This window comes from Muntiacus reevesi, chromosome 20 (assembly GCF_963930625.1).
Source record: "Muntiacus reevesi chromosome 20, mMunRee1.1, whole genome shotgun sequence".
Taxonomy (NCBI): Eukaryota; Metazoa; Chordata; class Mammalia; order Artiodactyla; family Cervidae; genus Muntiacus; species Muntiacus reevesi.
Genome location: NC_089268.1, coordinates 29,741,391 through 29,765,257, shown reverse-complemented (window position 1 = coordinate 29,765,257; position 23,867 = coordinate 29,741,391). Strand labels below are relative to the sequence as shown.

The 23,867-nt window shown below is 44.6% G+C and overlaps 1 protein-coding gene across 1 annotated transcript; it reads left to right on the top strand.

Moving 5' to 3' along the window:
• Positions 1-237: 237 nt before the first annotated feature.
• On the top strand, positions 238-9,940 carry TRIM15 (tripartite motif containing 15). The gene is made up of 7 exons (XM_065913289.1): positions 238-606; positions 2,444-2,539; positions 5,695-5,925; positions 6,660-6,682; positions 7,891-8,006; positions 8,390-8,422; positions 9,423-9,940. Exons 1-7 carry the CDS (start codon positions 238-240, stop codon positions 9,938-9,940), a joined length of 1,386 nt encoding a protein of 461 aa, XP_065769361.1.
• The last annotated feature ends 13,927 nt before the right edge of the window (positions 9,941-23,867 follow it).

Sequence of the window (23,867 nt, the reverse complement as noted above, 5' to 3'; positions counted from 1 at the left end):
GGGTAACTCGAGGTGCCCTGGAGTTTGAACCCACTCAGCTGATAAGCGGTGGCCGGGACTCTGGGAAGCACAAGAGGTGGAGCCCGGTGGCTTCTCTGTCCAACACCCCTGCCTTCCCCTCTCTCAGCTTCCCATTCCTTTCCTCTGTGACTCATGTAAAGTGATTCAATTTCAGGGAAAGAGGTTCATGTGGACTGAGGCAGAGGCCTGAGAGGACGGGCTGGGGAAGACACCGTGATGCCCTCGACCCCCTCCCACAAAGGGGCCGCCTGTTCCAAGTGCAAAGGGCCCCTGGAGGAGGCAGTGACCGCCGCCTGCGGACACACCTTCTGCCGGCTGTGCCTTCCTCCGCCCTCCCGGATGGGGGCCCAGCCCTCCGGCAGGGTCCTGCTCTGTGCCCTCTGCGAGGAGAAGGAGCCGAGCGAGACCCTCCTGGTCCCCATGCCCCTGGGCCCTCTCGGGGAGACTTACTGTGCGGAGCACGGCGAGAAGATCTACTTCTTCTGCGAGAATGATGCCGAGTTCCTCTGCGTGTTCTGCCGGGAGGGTCCCTCCCACCAGGCCCACGTCGTGGGCTTCCTGGATGAGGCCATCCAGCCTTACCGGGTAAGAGGCGTGGGGTCAGCTCGGGCCATCTGGGGCAGGACAGTGTCCCGAGGTGGTGAAGGGGATGGAGCCGAGAGCTCCAGGAAGAGCCATGGCTGGATATGGCCATGGTCCGTATCAGGAGACCGACCCCAGGCTGCTGGGACCTGGGGCAGCCCCGGGCTGAGTGGGATGTGGTTCCTTCCACTTGGATGTGTGGCCATTCACAGTCTTGGAGAACTTCAGCTCCAGCCCTGAGGGGACCCCACAGTGATGGAGCACAGAGCATTGTAGCCACGGCTTCACTGGGAAGGAAAGCGAGCAGCTGTCCTCCTGCAGGTCATGGGCAGGGTGGCCCTGGTCTCCCCGGATCCAGACTGGGTATGGGACCTAGCAAGGCCCTGACGGCTGGGGCTCAGAGGGAAGGCAGGACGGGGAGGCATCCTACAAGCGCTGCTCTTTTCAAGAAGCGGGGTGTGGCAGTATAGTAGTCCCTCTGGTCCCGGAACACTATCCACTCCTGTCTGCTCCTCAAGTCGCTCTTGTCACCCAGTCACCAGGCCTGGAAGTGGCCTCCCTGGAAGCATCTCTCATCTTTCCCGTGGCATTATCCCCACAACCACCACGGAATCCAGGCTGTCCCGTCTGTCACAGAGGCTCCATCAAGGGCCCTGTCTGCACTCTCACCTTTCTGATCACCCTCCAGTCTGCTGCGAGGCAGAGCCTCCCAAATCACAAAACCCATCGTGTTGCTCCCCTGCTCACAACCATCCTGGGGGTCCTGATTCTGTGTCTGAAGAAAGCCCGTGCCGTTAGCTTTCAAGGCCACTTGCATTCAGGATCCTGCCTTTATCTGCCAGCCGCCTTCTCCAGACACAGTGTGTCCAGACAGACTGACCATTATGTACCTGCTGTTTGTGTAAATTAACACTCTTTCCTGCTTCTAATACTTTTCAGTAGTTTCTTCTTCTTGGAAAGCTTTCCACTCTCCTTACTCTTTTTTCCCCCCCTTAGTGTTTTTTTTTTTTTGGTACTGGGGTATAGCCAACTAACAATGTTGTGATAGTTTCAGGTGAACAATGAAGGGACTCAGCCATACACATACATGTATCCAGTCTTCCCCAAACTCCCCTCCCATCTAGGCTGCCACATAACATTGAGCAGGGTTCCGTGTGCTACACAGCAGGTCCTTGCTGGTTATCCATTTTAAATATAGCAGTGTGTACCTGTTGATCCCAAACTCCCTGACTATCCCTTCACCCCACACTTCTCCCTGCCAGCAACCGTAAGTTCACTCTCTAAGTCTGCTTCACTCTTTTTTTTTTTTAAGCGATTTTACCAAATTTTACATGTACAGTTCAGAGGCATTAAATACATTCCTCCCCTTCTCTTACCTAACTGGAAACTTGCCTTTCATGGCCCATTGTAACTGGTAGCCGCTTTCTACAACCTTCCCTTGTCCCTGCAGGCAGAATTGTCCCCTCTGCTGTGCACCCATCTCACTGTGTACACACCTCAATTATTGCATTTGTCTGTATTTCATTCACTTGTGACAGACTCCATCTCTACATGGTGGTCTTTTTTTTTTTTTTTTTTTTTTTCATTTTTGAGCTGAGCAGCACAGCTTGTGGGATCTTAGTTGCCCAACTGGGGATCAAACTCAGGACCTGGGCAGTGAGAGAGCCAAGTCCCAACCACTAGACCACCGGGAAAGTCCTAATGGTGGTCTTATACAGGCAAGAACTGGGTCTTTTTTTACCTTTGACTTCTTCAGCACATGGTAATGTGCCAGGAACATAGTAGACAATTGAGTCAAATCGTGAACTAAGCCACCTCTTTCTGCCCATTCTCTCCACAGGACCGTCTCAGGAGTCGACTGGAAGCTCTGAGCACAGAGAGAGATGAGATTGACGACATGAAGAGCCGGGAAGACCAGAAGCTCCAAGTGCTCCTGGTAAGGGCCATGTCCCCATAGACTGTCTTCTCCTTTGGGGATTTTCTTTTCTCATTTTTTGTTCATTCTCAACTCTGTTAATTTTCATCTCAGTTTTCACAGAGATTTCTATTTGGTTGTTTCCCAAATACAGTTTTCCAGTTCTTTTTATTTTCTCCTCCATATTAAGTTTTTTCCTGTTTTTCCCATGTCTTTAAACCTTATTGTTAGTATCTGAAGGTTACGTAATGTTTAATTTCTTTTAACCCTTCATCCTGTTAACTTATTTCTTTCTTTCTTTTTTTTTTTTTTTGGTAACTTATTTTCTTGTGAGCTTTCCTGTGGTTCTCACATTTGGGGGTCCCACATCTGGGGTGGCTGGAGTCAGCACCTTTATTTGTTTATTCCAAGGGGGCAGGGTGGGGGACGATCCACACGGGAATGAGGGCCATGTGATCAGTCAGTATCTGGATGGAGCCCTGGCCTCTCAGTTTGATCGCTCTTCTGGATCCTGCTGTTAGTAACTTCTGGTCCTGAGAAGTTCCCCAAGTTTCCCATCAGCTCCATCAGGCATTTTAAAGATCTTGTAACCAACCTTTGAGAATCTTTTGTTGTCTGCATTAAACAGCTTTTGGGAATAAGTATAATTTTGTTCTAAATCATCAAATATCCACTTAGCATCCACGAATAAAATATCTCACAGAGACATTTGTGGCAGAACAGCATCTCATAAGAAATCCTGATTTTCTTCATTTAGAACACTCCACACCATATATCATATAATAACATTATTTGTAGAGCGTAATTATTTTCTCTATATTTATTTTTTGCTGCGCTGGGTCTTCATTGCTGTGTGCGGGTTTTCCCTAGTTGCAGTGATCGGGGGCTGCTCTCTAGTTTCAGTGTGTGAACTCCTCTTTGCAGTGGCTTCTCTTGTTGTGGAGCATGGGCTTAGTTGCACTGTGGCATGTAGGATCCTCCCCAACCAGGGACTGAACCCATGTCCCCTGCATTGGCAGGCAGACTTCCAACCACTGGACCACCAGGGAAGCCCTGTAATTATTTTCTTAATACTTGAAAGTGTTTTTATGGTTTGCACAAATTTCTGATGTGATAATCCTTCACGTTAATGAATAAAGCATGTACATGGCCTGAATTACTGTTTTTCTTTTCTGTATTTAAAGGGTGCGTTTTCCCCTTCCACCCCAGCTTTTATTAAGGTATACTTGAGAAATAAAAATGCATATGCTTAAGGTATGCAACATGATGTTTTGACCAATGTATACACTGTTTCCTGTAACATTAAGGTAGTTTTGGTAGAAGTAGGTGATTTATCTCTAGTCTCAATGCTTCTTCCTTAGCACTCCTTTGACTCTGCAAAAGTATTATCAGTTTGGATTTGCTATTTAATCCAGTAGTTATTTAAAATGATCCTAAATTCAATTTCCTTGCAGCTATTTAGTACTTATTGCATGCATGCATGCTAAGTCACTTCACTTGTGTCTGACTCTGTGCGACCCCATGGAGCCCACCAGGCTCCCCTGTCCACAGGATTCTCCAGGCAAGAATACTGGAGTGGATTGCCATTTCCTTCTCCTATAGAACTTATTAGTTATATATTAACTGATATTTTTATTATCATTCCTAGTGCTGAGAAAATATGACCTATAGGATTTCTGCTGTAGGATTTCATTAAGCTAATGATACATTTTAAGGTCTAAAACCTTGCAATATTAAAATACTATTCTCTAGTACTTGAAAATTATGTCCATATTCTGATAAGTGCTCAAAAATGCTTCTCATAAGTCTACCTTACTAGTCAAACTTTAGAATAAAGTTATTTAACACTTTGTGTTTGTTTTTAAAACTTACTTTATTTAAACAAAAAAAGTTTACCCATTTCTCCCACTTGGAAATTCCCATTTAGGGGTTTTCTTAGCAGACTCTGGGGCAGCTTGTTGTCTGGTGTCCATTGCCTGGCTGGGAAGAATGGGCAGACTGTTCTTATTCACCTCCCTGACTTGCCTCTGCCTCTGCCTCTGCAGAAGGGCATTTAGGGGTCAAGTTTGAGGAATCCCAGAATATCAGAGCTGGAAGTGGTTCTGACGTCTTCTAATCCAAGATCCACCTTGCCAGCCATTATGTTTCAAAGCAGAAAATTGATGTCCAGAAAAGTGATGCTCCCAAGGTCACATGGCAAAGTCCAAGTTCATGATGAAATGACTAAAACCTGGTTCTCTTAACCCTTAATCCATTGCTCTTCCCATTACAGTCTGTTTACCTGAAAGCATTGCCTTCATATAGGAAGCTTGGGGCCAAAAAATTTATACCAGTGTCTGCATGCTAGGGCTGATCACAAGGCTGACCCCAAGGACAGTGGGCTGATGGGGTGGCGATATCTGGCTCCCTCCCATCTCTTTTCTTGTGCTACAAAGTTCTCCAGGAGGAAATCCACACTGTGGGAATCTCTGACAAGGAGAGAGAGCTTGGGGATGGGAAGATCTCCAGCATCCCTGAACTCTCATCAAAACATGTCCTGTAGTTAGCGACCTCGGTGGTTAAGACCAACGCCACACATACAGTGCGTGCATGTTCAGTCATGGACACAACCCCATGAACTGTAGCCCACCAGGCTCCTCTGTCCATGGGATTTTCACAGAAGAATACTGGAGTGGGTTGCCATTCCCTTCTCCAGGGGATCTTCCCGACCCAAGTATCGAACCTGTGTCTCCTGTGTCTTCTGCATCACAGGTGGATTCTTTAGCGCTTGAGCCATCGGGGAAGCCCTCTCTTCTCATAAGCTGTGCTCTAATCACAGCCTCCTCTAGCTTCAGTTGCTCTCTAAGAGATCATCTCCACCTGACTCTAGAGGTGGTATGGGAGGGTTAGGATGATATTGCAGTTGTGGAAGGATGTTTGAAAATCCTGGCTCTGAGAGCATGATGTGCATTATTATTAGAATCTCTAGGTGAGATGAGAGCATGATTCTCATCCTTGGAAGCTTTATCCTGACACCTGCCTACTTGTATTAATACCATAATATTATTTGGGAGGATGAATCTTGGAACTACTTATTCTCTGTCCCTTTTAATCAACAGTAAGTATACAGATGAGGCTCCAGGAACCCAGCTCTCTGAGTTTCTCCCTAACCATGCCTGTCTTTCTACCCCTTGCAGGCTCAGATTGAAAGCAAGAAGCAGCAGGTGGAAGGGGCTTTTGAGAGGCTGCAGCAGGAGCTGAGGGAACAGCAGCGCCTCCTGCTGGCCAGGCTGACGGAGCTGGAGCAGCAGATATGGAAGGAGAGGGACGAGTATCTCTCCAAACTCTCTGAGGAAGTGGCCCGGCTGGGAGCCCAGGTCAAGGAGCTGGAGGAGAAGTGTCAGCAGCCAGCAAGTGAGCTTCTGCAAGTGAGAGACACCCCAGCAGCTCGTGGGATAGGAGAGGGAACCCACAGGAAGGGGGGCTGGAAGATGCTGGCGAGAGACAGGAAAGGGAAGCGGAGATGATGTGTGATGAGGACTGATGGTTATTGGAAGCCCAGGGAGGTTACAGAGATGAAGTCCCAGAAGGGCTGGATGACTTTCCCATGTCACACACGGTGGTCATGCCAAAGGCTTTGGAGTCTGATGGTCTTGGGCTTCAGTGTCAGCTCTGCCAGCTGTGTGACACTGGCAAATCTCATAACCTCTCTAAACATGGGGAGATAATGGTACCTCCCTCATGGGGTTGTTGCAAAGGCCATAAAAAATTTTTTCAGGCAAAATGCTTACCATAGTCCCTGGCTCACTGAAAGGACTCAGAAAAACAGTGCCTGTTGTGATTATCACTATATTATCCTGTTTCATATCTTCTGGCTGGTAACTCAAGGCCTGGTCCCTGCTCTCCACCGTCTCCCAATGGTTGGAGGCAGAACACACTCCTAGGGTGAGGCTGAGACAGAGGAACCAGCTAATGAAGTGACAACACAGTCCCATGTGAGTAAGGAAGCATGATGTAAATGAATAGTCTATAAGCAAGTGATTTAACAGATCAGCTCTCTGGAGGGGAGAGTTTTGAGCTGACATGAAACGGAAGAAAGTATGTACAGAAACCCTGATGGGAAGGATGTATGGAAACTAAGTGCATTTTTTTTCTTTTGTAGGATGTCAGAGTCAACCAGAGCAGGTAGGGCCCACTCTCCCTGCTCTGTGCTTGACAGTGAGACTGAAGGGGGAGAGGCACGCCTTGTGGGACTGAAGGTGCAGGTCCTACACCTTGCCCCTACATGTGGTTACACGGAGAAGCAAAAGCACTTCCATAGACACACTCTGTCATCCTCTCACACATAAACAGCCCCAATTTACTCAGGTCTGTATGCTAAGGTTCCTTTTTAAACTAGTACTGGGGACACATTTTCCCCCCCTTAGAAGCAAAGTTATTAATAGTAATCATGGGGAATTCCCCGGCATAGAACTCCATGCTCTCACTGTCTAGGGCCTGAGTTCAATGGGTGATAGGGAAACTAAAATCCCACAAGCCGTGTGGCACGGTCAAAATAGTAATAATTTTAAAAATAAAATAATAATTACATTGGACTGATCCAGGAACATCTTATTTAACTCCTGAAATTATTAGTGTTTGAGTCAGTATTTAACACCATGTAAAATGTCAGTCAAAGGGGAATATTTAGTACAAAATATGAGAAGCACAAAACTTGGGAAGACCAGTCTATTCTTTCAATCATTTTTCCCACTCAATTTGAGACACAGTGACTAGGGAAGAGTTCTCATATATCATTGCCCATGTGTGTGTAGGGGGGCCTGCACTCAGGTGCCCATGAATCAGGAAGTTCTCTAAACATACTTCCAGAGAGTGTCGGAGATTTAGATCTAGAAAAGTTTCTCTGAGGTCTTCAGGTCTGAAGAAGACGCTGAGATCTAGAGGAGAAGACTGAGCTGGAACCAGCATTGAGGGCTTTCTCACTGAAGTATAGGATTTCTTTCACCTCCTTTTTCCTCCCTCCTCAACCCCTTTCTCTTTGTACCAAATATCATGCAAACTAGATTGGTTAAGGCTGTTTTTCAAATGGCACTGTACCGCCCTCTAGAGGCTAATAGGAGTAGTGATCTTTTCTCTTATGGTCCCTAGGGGTACATTCTCTTAAAGCACCTGTATCTAATTCTTGAGGAGTGGTTACCATTAGTTCCTCTTAGGTCTAGCTGCAACACTTCTTGCTTCAGTAGCTACACATTTCCAGCAAAGATAAGTGATGCCATTCAATCTAATTATTCACCACAGATGCCAAGATTCTTGAGTCTGATTTTAGCCTCATTGAGTCTGGATGACCCAAACATTATTTTTGGAATTAGAACCTAACTGGTTACTAATTTTAGGTGTGAGATGAAGACTTTTGTGAGTCCAGAGGCCATTTCTCCTGACCTTGTAAAAAAGATCCGTGATCTCCACAGGAAAATACTCACCCTCCCAGAGATGATGAGGGCTTTCTCTGGTAAGCGAGAGGGGACAGCAACTTCCCCCATTCCCATCAGTTTCCCATCTGCCTACCATGAAGCTCCATCTTCACCTTCCCAACCTGGCTCAAGACATCTCCCATCCCTTAAGGCTTCCCTTAGTGATCCTACTCTGCCCAGAGAGACCATTCCCTTGAGCATCCCCTCTCCCCAAGGATGGGCACAGCAGAGTCAGGAAGGTGAGGATGTCATCTCTTTCACAGCAGAAGCCACCTTTCTCCTGTCCCTGTCCTCACATTGTTCCCAGGACACACTGCCCTTATTTATTTGAAATAAGAACTAATAAATCCTATAAGTCTAATAATAATAAGGCCTATAAGAAATAATAAGTCACAGATCTTTCTGTTCTTGCTTTCCTCAGAAAATCTGGTACATCATCTGGAAACAGAATCAGGTAAACACTTGGGGGCTTTGAGAGCCGTTCTTTCATTTATCCCTTTGTGGATTCATCTGTTCACTCCAAGACAGAAGGACAGAGCAATTAAACATATGAACTCTAGAGCCTGGATGTTTGGGTTCTCTGTTCTAGCTTTTGCTGGTTCTGAGACACTGGCAGGTCATTAAGCCTCTGTCCCACAGTTTTATCTGTAAAATAGAAAATATAATAGTACCCATCCCATAAGTAGTTGAAGGAAAATGAATTTGTGTATGAAAAATCTTAGTATAGTACCTGGCATATAGTAAGTGCTCAATTAATGTTAGATGACACATACATATTATTTATTTAAAATACTTATCAAATGCTTGGTCTTTTTGCCGAAACTTGTACTAGGCTCTTTATTAACCTGGACAAATATTGTAACAATTCTTTAAATAGCATTTACTTTTAAGCTTCCCTGGTGATTCAGATGGCAAAGAATTCGCCTGCAATGCAGGAGACCCAGGTTCGATCCCTGGGATGGGAAGATCCCCTGGAGAAAGAAATGGGAATCCACTTCAGTATTCTTGCCTGAAGAATTCCATGGACAGAGGAGCCTGGTGGGCTGCCATCCATGGGGTCATGAAGAGTCAGACACAACTTTTAAATTGGTGTTTAATTTAGAAACTATTTCCAAAAGCATCACCTTATTCTGCTTCTCAAATTTAACTTGCAGAAAACTCAACTGGGGGGTCTTACTAAAATGCAGATTCTCATGCAGTAGGTCTGGCTTAGGGCCCAAGATTCTGGATTTCTAACAAGCTCCCAGGCAAGTGGATGGTCCTGATTCATGGACCCCACTTTGAGAAGCAAAACCTTGCAGCGCCCCTTGACAGTCAGGTATAGATGTCATCCTCTGCCTCCTGGAACAAAACTGAGGTTCTGAGACGCGGGACAATGACAGGCTGCACAAGGCAGATGCTCTTTGTGCCTCACACAGCCTCCAGTTCTGATGTGCACGCCTTCCTCCTAATAGGGGTCGTCACTCTGGACCCTCAGACGGCCAGCGGGAGCCTGGTCCTCTCCGAGGACAGGAAGTCTGTGAGGTACACCCGGCAGAAGCAGAACCTGCCGGAGAGCCCCCTGCGCTTCGAGGGTCTCCCGATGGTGCTGGGGTCCCCCGGCTTCTCCTCGGGGCGCCATCGCTGGCAGGTGGAGGTGCAGCTGGGGGACGGCGGCGGATGCACGGTGGGGGTGGTCGGGGAGGAGGTGAGGAGGAAGGGGGAGCAAGGCCTGCGCGCCGAGGAGGGCGTCTGGGCGGTGGTCCTCTCCCACCAGCAGTGCTGGGCCAGCACCTCCCCGGAGACCGACCTGCCGCTGAGCGACATCCCGCGCCGCGTGGGCGTCGCCCTGGACTACGAGGCGGGGTGCGTGGCCCTGCTGGACGCCGACACCCAGGCGCACATCTTCACCTTCACCGCCTCCTTCTCCGGCAAAGTCTTCCCCTTCTTCGCTGTCTGGAAAAAGGGTTCCTGCCTAACCTTAAAAGGCTGAAGCGGGCCGTCCGATGGGCAGTGCGACGCCCGGGGATCCGGCCGACCCCTGGATGATTTGTTAGGACACGGGATCTCCGAGTCCCTATAGTTTTGTCATTTTTTTCATTTTATTTATCGTATATCTTTCAACTCCCAGAGGTCCCTGGTCACCCCGCTGACGCTCCTGCCTCTGTGCATCCCCGAGGGGAGAACCAGAGATAGGCAGGTTGCGACCAGGACAATCAAGTTGAGTAGTCAGTGGGTTTTTTGAGGGGTGGGAACTAAAATAAAATTTTTTTAAGTTTCAAAATAACCGTCATGGGAAAAGCCAGAACTGTGTGGAACTTGCATTAATGTATCCGGTTGACTGTTTTTATTTGGACATACACATGGAGATGCTTCTGCCTCTCCGATCTTAGAGTCTCTTCATCCAGCCCCAAGTGGACCCAGGTCCCCTTTCTTTCTGGTCCTTTCTCTTGTAGAGTATGTCCTAATAAAGTGTGCAACCCAACCAGACTCCTGCGTCTGGTGTGTCTAATCGGTGCTGATGGGGTGGACAGAAAGGCCAGTGGATTCTCTGTGACCAATACATATCCTGTCCCTTTTACTCAGGACTTGCCTGAGGGCAGGCTAGCCAGACTCCACTGTTCAGTAAGAGGAGGCTTGTGTTCAGTTCCAACTCACCTCTTAAACATTTATTATTGTTACTGTTGTTATTGGACACAGAATCTGACTACACATTCAAGTAAGTTCACAAAGTATGAATCTCTGTAAGAATGAGGATGATTCACACACCACCACCATCACCACCTCCACTATACTTTCTGATTCTAGCTCTCTTTCCTTTCAAGTTTAACACTTATTTTCCCATCCTCCCAGCCCAACCCTGGAAAAAAATCTACCTTCTTCCCCTATCAGGGTCTCTCTAGTAGAAATCTATGTGCAAGGTTACCTTTTGTATCCTATGAGCCCTGTTCCTGAATATGGGGTCAGATATTTTCAAGATACTGCAAGTGCTTGTACTCTATGTGAACTGCATTACAAAACTGCAATATGAATCATTGCTATGTGAATAATTACCGCCAATTTCAGTAGATTAATGTAAGTCCTTGATACAAAAGAAGCAAATCCGAGGTTCTTCTGTCATCACAGGCAGAACCACTCTGTGTATAACCCAGAAAAAAATCAAATTGTTTGATAGTTCAACCTAGTACTAGTAGTAGGGAAATATGAAAGCTGAGTTCTATTCATGGAGCCGAAGAATGAATCCTGCTAACTCGCAAACACTCATGCAGGCAAAGTTTATTTTAGAAGTTAGAGATACAAAGCCCTCAGTATAGACACTGAGAGGGGTGAAGGGCCCCCAAAAGGCAGAGATTACAGTGGTTTTGTATCTTTACTAGTATTGATCTGTATATCTTTGGTTGGCTCATGACTTTAATATATGCCATTTTTGACCAATTGTTTAAATGTCTCATTGTCCAGTTTGTCAATTTATGGTTTTCTTGGATCCCTCAGTTTCTCAGTTTCTCCAGACATTGCGACGCCATCCCTCGACACTTTCTCAAGACCCCAGATCTTTAGTTAGGTGCTAGATGTCTGTTTAGGAGCTAATTGTAGCTAATTGTCTACCTGGAGTTTTTCTCTTTGATAAACTGCTGCTGTTGCAGCTAAGTCGCTTCAGTTGTGTCCAACTCTGTGTGACCCCATAGATGGCAGCACACCAGGCTCTACCATCCCTTGATAAACTGTACAGCAGTTAATGATTGTCTTGTCCAGGGTCTGAATGTTTTATGACCCTTCAGACCAGGGTGGCATTCCTCTGAATGCTTGGAAATTGAGTGAGATGCTTACTTGAGAAGAGAAAAATTGAATTGAATAAAAATGAATTGAGGTCTCAAAATCTTACACTGTCTAGCAATTTCCGCCTCAGTCGTATTACCTGATGTTTATTATAAAAGTAGTATCAATATATACTCCTGGTTTTTAAAAGATTCAAACATTTCCAGAGAGTGAAAAGTCCCACTCTCCTCCTCACTTCCTCTTATCACATCTCATGGAACCCTGGTTAAACATTTTGTGATACTGTTTTGTAGACAAGTGTATTTAACTTTTTTTAAATGAATTTATGAGATTATGCCATAAGTGCTCTTTGCAATCCCCCTCTCAAAGAAAAATGATATGCAACAAATGCCTCATTGCAACACTTGTTACATAGTACCCAAATCAAAAGTTATTTTTCAAAAATACATGTCTTCCTTTGAACCTTTTGACAAACCTGTGAAATACAGAGGACTTACTTTGTTTTTCTCATTCCATGGCTGAGAAAACTGGCACAAGTGAAAGGAACTGTCTGACAGGCTTCTCAGCTGGTCTTTGTAACCTGCAGGAAGTGGAATCCTCAGTTCCTGGTCCTCAGTGCCTCAGTCCAGTGACCTGACGAAGAAGCTCAGACTTTCCAGACAGGTCGATGGGGCTTTGTTTCTTTTTCTCTGTCCTGAACTAGTGTTTTAGACAGACAAGACTTTTTTTGGTTGGGTATGAAATAGAAAAAAACAAATGAACGACTTACACTGTATTTCCAGGCCTCTAGTACTTCTCATTTTAGGGTGGACCAGCAGACAGAGGGCTGTGGAAATGCACATGTGGAGGTTCTGGGCCAAAATAAAATTGCCCTGAATGAAGAAAAGAGGATTCAGAAGCCTGAAGCAGAGGCTTAGGAGTACATAAGACCCAAGGATGAGGACTGGGAGCTGTCTGGAGGAAAGGCAGAGGGAAATAATCCATTTGCTGACCCCACTGGAAAGTTGGAGAATATCTGTGTTGCAGTGTCTGTGCTGTAAAGCCATCCTTTATCTCCTCTATGGGATCTTTGGCACAACCTCCATTGATCTTGGTATTTCTGTCAGCACTGCAGTTTTCTGGGAACATGAGAGTGTTGAGTTCTGTCCCCTACTGTGTGTGTGCCCAGTCGCTCTGCCGTGTTCGACTCATTGCGAGTCCATGGACTGTAGCCCACCAGGCTTCTCTGTCCATGGAATTTTCCAGGCAAGATTATTGGAGCAGGTTGCCATTTCCTACTCCAGGGCATCTTCCTAACCCAGGGATCAAACCTGCATCTCGCATCTCCTGCATTGGCAGGTGGATTCTTTACCGCTAGCGCCACCTGGGAAGCCCGCTCCCTACTGGGAAGGAGACCAAAAGATCCCACAACTTCCTTACCCAGTCCTCTGTTGCTGGATGTTTAGGTTGCCTCCATATTCCGGCTATTGTAAATAGTGCTGCAATGAATGCATGTATCTTTTTGAATTGTGATTTTCTTTCCTGGGCATATGCCCAGGAGTGGGATTGCTGGATCATATGATAGTTGTTTTTATTTCTTAAAGGAAACTCCATACTATTCTCCATAATGACTGTATCAATTTACATTCCCACCAACAGTGTACAAGCATTCCCTTTCTCCACCCCTTCTCCAGCATTCATTGTCTGTAGATTTTTTTTTTTTTTTGATGATGGTCATTCCGAAGATGTGGTACATATATTCAATGGAATGTTACTCAACCATAAAAAGGAACAAAATTGTGTAATTTTCAGAAACATGAATGGACCTATAGACTGTCATACAGAGTGAAGTAGATCAGAAAAACAAATACTGTATATTTACACTTACATGTGGAATCTAGAAAAGGGGTAGAGATGATCTAATTTGCAAAACAGAAATAGAGACACAGACCTAGAGAACAAATGTATGGATACCAAGTGGGCAGAGGGGTAGCATACGATAATTGAGAAATTGGGCTAAAGAAAAAAAAAGGGGGCAGAGACAAAGAGATCCCACAAAAGAGTTGCCAGGCTGCTGGGATTACATACACTCAAGGTGCCTTAGTGAACTAGAGGGGTGATTATAGGGACCCTGAAGCCCAAGAACAGTGATCACACTGGGCTGGCTGTGATGGGAACAGCAGCCATGGCAATGCATTGTCTCTGATTCTTGCCTTGCCCATTTTTGAGCTTACCAGTGGGGCTTGCCATCCTTACTCGTGTCCTGTATTTTCCTGTTCATTTCAGTCCTTTCCTTTTTTCTGGCTTTCAGTGCAGAGTGAACGCAATCATATTCCTTCATTCTAGGAACATAATCATCAGCCCATGCAAGGTCTTCTTGTTTTATTTATATTTTCTCCTGTATCTCCATTCTCACTTACATTGTCTTCACCCCTACGGGCAGTTATTCTCAAATGTTTTCCATGTATCCTTGGATACAGAAGAATCTTTGAATATATTAATAGTACTGTACTAGATCTGTTTCTTACTTTTTAAAACCCAGTACTATGATTTTTAAAATCTAATCGTGTTGTTGTTTATACATCTAGTTTATAGCTTCCAATTGCAGAATAGTATTCTACAGTACACAGTACCATATTTTATCATGTTTTATTTTGGCAAAGGGTTTCTGGGTTACCTCCATCTGCCTATGACAATAAGCAACATGTGATGAACTTCCCTGGTGGTCCAGAGGTTCAGTCTCCGTGCTTCCATAGATCACTGTTCAGGGAACCAAGATCCCACATGCCACAGTGTGGAGGAGGCTGGGGAAGCAATACTGGGATGAACAGCCTAATACTCCTCCCCGCGTAAGAGGCCTCAGATATAGCCCAGAAGAGGATGGCCGGTATTTGCACACTTAAGTTTCTTAAGTACCACCAAATTGCTCCCCAGAACTATATCTGTTACAGGGAAGGACAAAATCTGACTCCATGTTGGATCTGCTTCTTTCCACTTTAACCTTTGTTGTCCATTGCTTTTGTTATTATAACCACTAAAAGGATGCAGTCTATAGCTGTAAACATACATAATGGCCTGTTTGGGGAAACCCAGCCCTTCTGCCTGAATGTTAAGCTAAAGTACCTTTGTTCAGCTCACAGAGAGACATTCAGACCCTAGCCACCTGTGAGTGGTTGCAGAAAAGAAGAAATCAACACATTCCTTCCTTGATGCTGGTCTGGCCCAGGAGATATTTTGTAAGATTTATGGCCTTTTTACTATATTTTCTCATCTCTTCCTGCTCTGTTCTATAAAAGAGGCTGGTGTCCAGACCCTGATAAGATGGTACTCTAGGACATTAACCTTCTGGGACACCCAGCTTTCCAATAAAGTTGATATTCCTCGCCTCAGTGCATCATCTTCCGATAACTGGCCTGTCTTGCAGCAAGCAGATCAAGCTTCAATTTGGTAACATACCCGTTTACACTTCCACCAGAGGAGCTCTGAGATTCTTTTTGTGTGTGTGTGTGTGTGTAATAAAGTTTTATTAAAGTATAAAGAAGATAGAGAAGGCTTCTGACATAGGCATCAGAAGGGGGCAAAAGAGTACCCCCTTTGCTACTGTTAGCAATGGAGTTATATACTCTCCAGTGAATCCAAAGACTGTCTGGAGGTTGTAAAGACTTCACCAGACCTACTCCCATAATTTACATTTTAAGATAACAGGATTGGCCAGAAGGTTTAATCCAGAGACTGTCCTCAGGCAGGATACATTATTGTTACATAACCCTAAGGAATGTAGAGGAAAAAAGTAAAAAAGTTTGTCCTTTCTTTCTCCTTCAATATCCCAGACCTCTCTCTCCTTGGGGACCCCTAGACTTCTTATCAACCTGCCTAGGAAATGACTCTCTCATTCCCCTCTTTTCTTTTAGGGGAATTATGTTGCCCAGGGAAAAGGGGCGTCGTTCTCTTTCCATAACTGCTTCCGAGCTGACAAGGGGCGCTCTCCCTAAATTGGTGAGGCAACATATTCTCCTAATCCTCATAGTGAGGATGGATGTCTGATCCAGGGGCTCCAAGTAATAGTTGAAGGAGGCTGTGGCATTCATAGGAGCTCGGACAACTCTTTGTAAATTAAAAGCTTTTAGACGGTTAGAAAACCCCATTATACAGTTACAGATGTAAGGCAAAATAGTCATTAAACTAAGTTAAAATCAAAATGAAAAGTCACATTATGTCCATAGTTACATCAGTCCATCTTAAATTTGTTAGATGTCATCAGTTTAAGAAGAGGCATCACATGGGATTGTTGAAGGTATTTGCAGACTTGGAGAAAGTCCTTTCCTTGAAGTGGAGATGTCCACCATGGGATGCCTTTCACTGATGAAGAGGGGAGTGTTCCGCAGACCCAGCAGTTAGACCGATTGTGGAATGCAGCATAGGAGTGAGCCCAGGACAGGAAGGCATTGTCTTGAGGATCAAACGGCAGACTCAGGATTTTTGGAGTCAGCAGAAGCAGGCTCACATAGATTGTCAGGCCCATCTTGTCCTGAAGGATCCCGGACGAGCCCCCAAGGTGAAAGGTTGTTGCTGAACGATGAGACATGGGATTCTTGGCCTTCAGAGGAGATGAATTCAATCCGGGGCCAGAGACAAGGCTGGATCGCTCAGAGCTTTTGTGTAATAAAGTTTTATTAAAGTATAAAGAAGATAGAGAAATCTTCTGACATAGGCATCAGAAGGGGGCAAAAGAGTGCCCCCAGCTCTGAGATTCTTGATCCCCCATCCCCACCCCAACAACAGGTGCTATCAAACTTGCTAATTTCTGTAAATCTCCTGACTGTAAAGTGATCTCTCACTATTGTTTTCTTTTTCTCATTTTCTAGTCAGAAAATGTGAGGGTGCCTATCTCTTCTGGAATTTTCTCTCAGATCTTCTACTCATTTTTCAGTTTTTCATCTTTCTTTTGATTTCCAGGAATTCCTTGTATATTTTAGACATTCATCTTCTGCTCATTTTAGACTTGAAACTGACTTATTAGCTCTGATAATGGTGTTATTCATTAGGTTAGAATCTTGAGTTTGGTAATACGTTTCATAAATTTTCACATTGCTATTTATGTTTTTAAGGTCTTTTTCATCACCACAAGGTCACAACTCTTACTCTTCAGGTCCTACCTGGGCTATTCAAACTCCAAATTCCAGAGAAAGGCTTTTTTGATTGGCTCAGTGCTGATTTTTGTGCCAGATTGCAGGTCACTAGCGAGTGTGTCTGGATGACCCTTGATAATGTTAGGGGACGCACACTGACTGAAACCGCCCACCCTGGCCAGACTCCCTAGTAACCATTCACATGAGTTGATTTACAACAGGAGACCCTGGTGAGGAATACAGAACTAATAAGCCACCACCAACTGGAAGAGTTCCGGAAAGGTCAAAAGGAGGCACCGCGTGTCCGTCCACTTCCCAGGATCCCTCTCGCTAGCATCCACCTTGACTGAGCAATGCGTGCGCCACCAGGAAGGACTCTGAGTCAGAATGATTGGACAAAGACAACCTGGAAGCTAACCCCATCACCATAAAACCCGAGACTGCGAGCCAAGCCACATGGCAGAGCTGTTCTCCGGGGTTCCCTTACCGTCCTGCTCTCTGCCCGGGTGCCTTCTCCCAATAAAGTCTCTTGCTTTGTCAGCATGTGTCTCCTCGGACAGCTCTTTTCCAAGTGTTAGACAAGAGCGCACTTTTGGGGCCCTGGAGGGGGCCCCCCTCCTATCTACAACAATAAGATAGCCATCTCAGGGCCAATCACTGTAGCCAGGTCCCTGGTACAGTTAAAAAGCCCTTTGGCTTCATTATTAAGAGAGTCCAAACTCTCATTTTGCCAGAGGCAAGTTACTTAAGGCCTCTGAATTTTAGTCTCTTTAAGTGAAAAAGATTTTATTTAAAAATGGATTAACAATGTAATATGATTCTGGAACCTTATTCCAATGTGAAGCAGCAGCAGGAGGTTGGGAGGGTTTCAACACATCAGCAATTCTCTGGACACCAGCTGGGTGTCCTGCAAGTTGGCTCAGTTCTGACACTACCTACCTGGAAATGGCACTGAAGCAGGAAACAGACAGAACAGGCTCCATCTTGAAAGCAGGACTCCATCTTGGGCCAGACTGTGGACTTTGAGCTATATGCCCATTATCTATGGAAATGACATACCATCTGGAAAATCAGACCCCCAGGTTGGAAGAGCCCTAGGGCTCGTACCTAGAGTCTCCGTCACCTAAAAGAATACCCTAATTATCTGTGTAACCAAATAGAATCATAAATTCTATTTTGCTTATTGGGGTATGACCACAGGCCCATTGATAACTGTCCACTGTTAACTACCTAGGCTTAAGGCATACAAATCACGGGTTAATTTTGATTGTATCTTTCTTTTCTTTCTTTTCTTTTGTTCAGACTAGCTTCAGAGAATTTGGGGAGGTGGATTTGAGCACATACACTTAGGGTATATAAGGTTTTCACAAAAAGCTGGTCGGGGTCCTTGGCTAAGAGGAGACTCTGCCTTGGGCCCGCTGGTGTAATAAACTGCACTCCACTATCTGCATTGTCCTTCTGAGTGAGTTTGCTTCCCGGAAAGCGTGGCTACAACATTGAAAAACTGAAGACCCTTTCACTTTACTTCCCCACTGCATCTCCCTCTCTATTCTGCCTCTTGACTTTAGTTCCTCATTGCTTCTTTCTCTCTGATCTGTAAAAGAACGTGGCATCCAGACCCCAATAAGATGGTTATTTTGAAGCGCTAGCCTGTCCTCTTCTTGGTCTGCCAGCTCCCTGATTAAAGTCTCTTCCTTGCCTCAACACCTCGTCTCTCGGATTCAATGGCCTGTCATGCGGTGAGCAGAGCGAGTTCAGACTCAGTAACATCACCAGTGAATATTATTTTTGTAAATCCTCTCCCTCCCACCCCTCATTAGAAAGAAGACACAAGCGCTAATTATCCTGATGATGACAATAAAGCCATCGCCACCAGCATCATCCCCTCATAGCCATCTCTTTGTATAGGGATGCTGAGCCTGGGTGAATGGCCCCAAGAACAGGAAACAGTGAATGCAAAGAAGTCAAGGTACCCACCCTGGGAATGTGAAGGTTTCCTGTCCTGGTCTTGGTTCAGCCAATGACTTTGACCTTGGAAAGATCAAAGATTTGCCCAGGGCCTAAAGAGCAATGGGATCCCTTCCGAGACCTCATGACTTACCACCTATCCCCAGGGAGCTGCCAATCTGAGGGAGTGAAGAGTGAGTGCTGATTTCACCCCTTGTTTCTCATAGGAATTGGGACAGATTTCAGATTCTTCCTTCTAGGTCTCTTGGGAAAGCAATGACCTCATAACTTTTGTGCTCAGTGAAAACCATGGGTTCTAGAAACAGGGACACCCTGATTCAGATCCTGACTCAGGTTTCAGTTGTGTGACCTTAGGGAGGTTTACTTTATTACCTTGAGCTTGTAGACTCCTGGTCTGAAAACTGAGAACAAGAACCTGACTTCAGAGGTAGGCAGCAGCAAGTAGCAACCAGCAGTAGCTGGAAGCAAGACCTTCATTCCCTGGACTGGGAGTCCTTACCACTGGACCACAGGGGCCAGCAGTTATGGTCTGAGTCCCTAGTTCTTGCCTGCTTTGTCAAGAACAAATGCACATGAGAAGGCATAAGGTAAAGAGTTAAGTAGAAAGTTTATCAAAAAGAAAATTATATTGCAGAAAGACAGACGGGCGAACTCAGAGAGAGACACACACCTTTGGGAAGTTTAAATCTCTTATTAGGAGGCAGCCTTCCACATATTTGTCTTCTTTCGGCCAACTGTATTGTTTTGACCCCACCGTTAATTTGCCTCTGGACCCTGCCCTGGATACTCACGCATCCTTCAGTTAATATGGGTCCCCTGGTTGGGCCAGTGGGGGCTATTCTTTAGTTGCAATACATAGGCTTCTCATTGAGGTGGCTTCTCTTCCTGTGGAGCACAGGTTCCAGGGAGTGTGGGCTTCAGTAGTTGCAGCTTCTGGGCTCCAGAGTACAGGTTCAATAGTTGTGGTGCACGAGCTTAGTTGCCCCAAGGGATGTTGGGGTCTTTGTAGACAGGGATTGAACCCACATCGCCTACCTTGACAGGCGGATTCTTTACCACTGAGCCACCAGGGAAGGCCCTGTTGCTGATTTTTATATTGAGGTGTAGCTTTGCAAACCTGTTCCAAGGTCACAGGATAAAAATCTCTGGAACTGACCAAGACCCGTAGCAACAGTTGCCATGGGCCTCCAGATCAAAACCAGCCAGTTCCCTGACCCTATATTATGTAAAATATCCACCCTCTATCCACCTATAGCATCCTAACCAATCACCTAATGCCACTATTCCAGTACGAATTTTCTGTCTTGAGACTATAAAAATTGACTGCAAGCTGTTGAAAGTGTTCAGCTCTCCTTTTGAACCAGCCTGCTATTCTAACAGCCTCTCCCACTCTCGTAAACTTTATTCTCCTCTCATTGTGCCTTACGTCTGGAAACTCTTTTCCAACCCCCGCACAGACCACGACATAGATTTCAAAATATAGACAGGAGTTCAGTCACAAACATACAGTCCTAGGGCCCATTTGAAGCAGGAGTGCTTCAGGATTTGCAAACAGGGGGCTGCTGATGAATGGACAGCCTGGGGCTCATCTTCTTCTCACCCCAGGTGTGCACAGGAGGCCAGCTGTAAATATCTAGCTTGGAGCCCATCTATCTCCTACCTCAAATCCACTTTAGGATTGTTATCAGAAATCAATACATGTAAAAGTGCTGGGCACACTGCCTGGTGCAGTTTAAGTATCAACAATTCTGCTGTGTGTTCAGTCGCTCAGTCATGTCCAGCTCTTTGCAACCCCATGGACTGTAGCCCTCCAGTCTCCTCTGTCCATGGGATTTTCCAGGCAGGAATACTGGAGCGGGTTGCTCTTTCCTACTCCAGGGGATCTTCCAACCCCAGGGATTCTAACATCTCCTGCACTGGTCTGGGAAGCCCTGCTGCTGCTAACAATGACTTAAAATCTTGGAGCTGGGAAGAGCCTCAAGGGATGATCAGATCCAGGCTTCTATCTTCAGGAAGAATCTGATGTCCATTTTACAGATAAGGCAACTGAAATAAAGAAAATCTAAGTACTGAGAAAAATGGGTATTTCCTCCAATAAATGAGACCTGTTGCAAAAAAGATCTTTTTTCCCCCTAAGGAAGACAAGAGCTAATGGGGCTGTGTTCCTCAAAGGCCCCACTTGCTCCCCCCTGGAGCACACACTATGATCATAGAGGCACTGCAGACTTGCTATGGGAGTTTTTGAAATTTTCATCTTAAATTTACAGCTGATGAGTAGAACTCATCCTCAGCTTCACCATATTGTAAGCTAACTATTGTGTTAAAAAAACAAAAATAACATTTCTTCCAATTGCACTGTGAGTTAAGTGGTCGGTTAGAACTGTTCTTTCAGTTTCACAAGAAAACAGATGAGTATGCTGACATGCTCAAAGAATTTTCATTTTGCTCTTTAAATCCTTGGTGGCTGTGAGAAATGGGATATTTCCTGTCATATCAGTAGACAAGAATGTCACAGTCATCAGTGACTGCAGCCCTCAGAAATGAGCTGGTGAGCCCTAAAGGAACTCAGCAAGGAGTATACCTGCTATCTAGCAGCCATCAGACTAGTCACTCCCTGCAGTGAGCCCTGAGGAAAGGAAGCTTAGGATGTGAACACGGGATAATGGTCTCAGACAGCTGAGATGTCTATCAAAGGAATGATTTCAGTGAGTCTAGACTTTTGCATCTTACATTACTGTAGAAAAGTCCTTAACTTGTCCTTAACTTGGGACATCTGGTTTTCTTTAATTAACAATCATCTTTTGATGTTCAGACTACTTGCCCTTTGTTATAAAACTTATCTATATAACCTGGCTCATCCTCTCATCTCTCTGGAGCAGTCCTCTCAGGGTTACCTGAGATCCTGTCTCCCGGGCTTGGAGTCCCAAAAATTCCCATAGAATAAAATGTAACTCTCAACTTTTAGGTTCTGGAAAACTCACACTTAATGTCTCTTAAAATATTACTTCTCTCAATTTCTCTCTTTTCTCCTCCCAGAACTCTTGTAAGTTGTCGACTTAGATGTCTGGGAGGAGAGAAGAGAGAAATTGAGAGAATATTTTAAGAGACATTAAGTGTGAGTTTTTCAGAACTGATAAAAGCTACCAAGCATATTCAAGAAACACAGGTGCTAAACAGGATAAAGACAAACCTACCCCTAGAACAGAACGTGAACAAAAGAAAGACAGGGAAATCTGAAAAGTAGCGAGAAGGAGAACATATCCCAAGGAACAAGCAAGTCAAACGTCAGCAGACTTCACAACAGCAACAAGGGAGTTTGTGGAAGAGTCCCTGAACTTCTGAAAGAAATGCCACTAAATTAAATGACCACTCAGTTAAACTCTAGCTCCAGAATAAGAAAAGAAAATGTAGTTTACCACAAACCTTTGCTGAGAGATCTAACACTTTCCCCTCAAGAAGGCAAAGTTAAACCCAGGAGGAAGAGGGAGGTGATGCAAGAGGCAGTCATAAGCAGAGACAGAGATTAAGCCATAAGCAGAGACAGAAGCAGAAGGAAGCATTAACTCTGTATTAGAACAATGACATGGTGACTAATTGGGGATATATTACAACAAAGTGTGTACAAGATTGTCTTCAGACACCAAAGTTTAATTTCAGACATCAAAATATTAAAGAAAACCTATATGGAAAGTGAAAGTGTTAGGGGAAGCATGCTGATTGAAACCTCCCACCCTGGCACCATTGTAATAGAATAGGTGGTGAGTGTGTGTGTGTGTGTGTGTGTGTGTGTGTGTAATGAGGAACAGGGAGAACAGAGCTAAATCTTCCCTCTCCACAGTGGAAAGCTAGAGCCCCAAATCTATACTATTTACAAAAAATGAAGGTGAACAGTGAAGTAGGGGAAGCATGCTGATTGAAACCTCCCACCCTGGCACCATTGCAATAGAATAGGTGGTGAGTGTGTGTGTGTGTGTGTGTGTGTGTGTGTGTGTGTAATGAGGAACAGGGAGAACAGAGCTAAATCTTCCCTCTCCACAGTGGAAAGCTAGAGCCCCAAATCTATACTATTTACAAAAAATGAAGGTGAACAGTGAAGTAGTCTGCCAAAAAGGATGAACTGGGTGACTGGGAAGAGGAATAGGGCAAGGCACTGTTTCATAAAGAAAACAACTTAAAAGAAAGAATATAAAAAATTTAAAAATTCAAAAACAATCTGTTGAATAAATCTTGCTGGCAACTTTCTGTACTAAGATGGCATCATACATTTTTATTATCACACATTTTTATTATTTTGCAAGGGTCTTATATGCTGACAATTTATCTTCTATAGTTTATTTTAGACATATGACACTCATAACTCATTAAAACAATGACCTGAAGGCATTAATATTTTGCTCAAATGGAAATGTTCCCTATTTAATAAGTATTAGCTTTTATATAGTGATCACCTTAGAAAGTTTCAAAAGTCTCTCATTGTATAAAAGCTCTTTTTAAGAAAGGATAAAAGGCATTTTGAGAATGATGAAATTATTTAATAAATAAAGGATTAATAGTGTATTTTAGGGGACAGTTCATATTAACCAACAAATTTAAATTTTCAAGGAAATGCTAGTAATCAGAGAAGACAAATATCATAAGATATCATTTATATGTGGAATAAGATGATACAAATTAATTTATTTACAAAAGCAGACTCACAGTCTTTGAAAACAATTTTATGGTTATTAAAGGAGAAAGGGATGGGGAGAGATAAATTAGGGAGTTTGGGATTAACATATACACACTATGTATAAAGTAGATAACTGGGACTTCCCTGGAGTTCCAGTAAAGACTCTGTGCTTCCAACAAATGTAGGGGCTGCAGATTTGATCCCTGGTTGGGGAATTAGGATCCCTATGCCACATGGTGTGGCCAAAAAAATTTTTTTAATTGAAAAAATTAGATAATCAACAAGGACCTATTGTTTAGCACAGAAAGCTCTACTCAATATTCTGTAATAACATGGGAAAATCATCAGGAAAACAGATTTATGTATAACTGAACCACTTTCATGAGAAACGCTGGGCT

Coding starts and splice junctions, on each gene's coding strand:
- TRIM15 (XM_065913289.1), top strand. CDS start 238: ATGCCCTCGACCCCCTCCCACAAAGGGGCCGCCTGTTCCAAGTGCAAA. Junction 2,540..5,694: donor AGAAGCTCCAAGTGCTCCTG/GTAAGGGCCATG, acceptor TACCCCTTGCAG/GCTCAGATTGAAAGCAAGAA. Junction 5,926..6,659: donor CAGCAAGTGAGCTTCTGCAA/GTGAGAGACACC, acceptor TTTCTTTTGTAG/GATGTCAGAGTCAACCAGAG.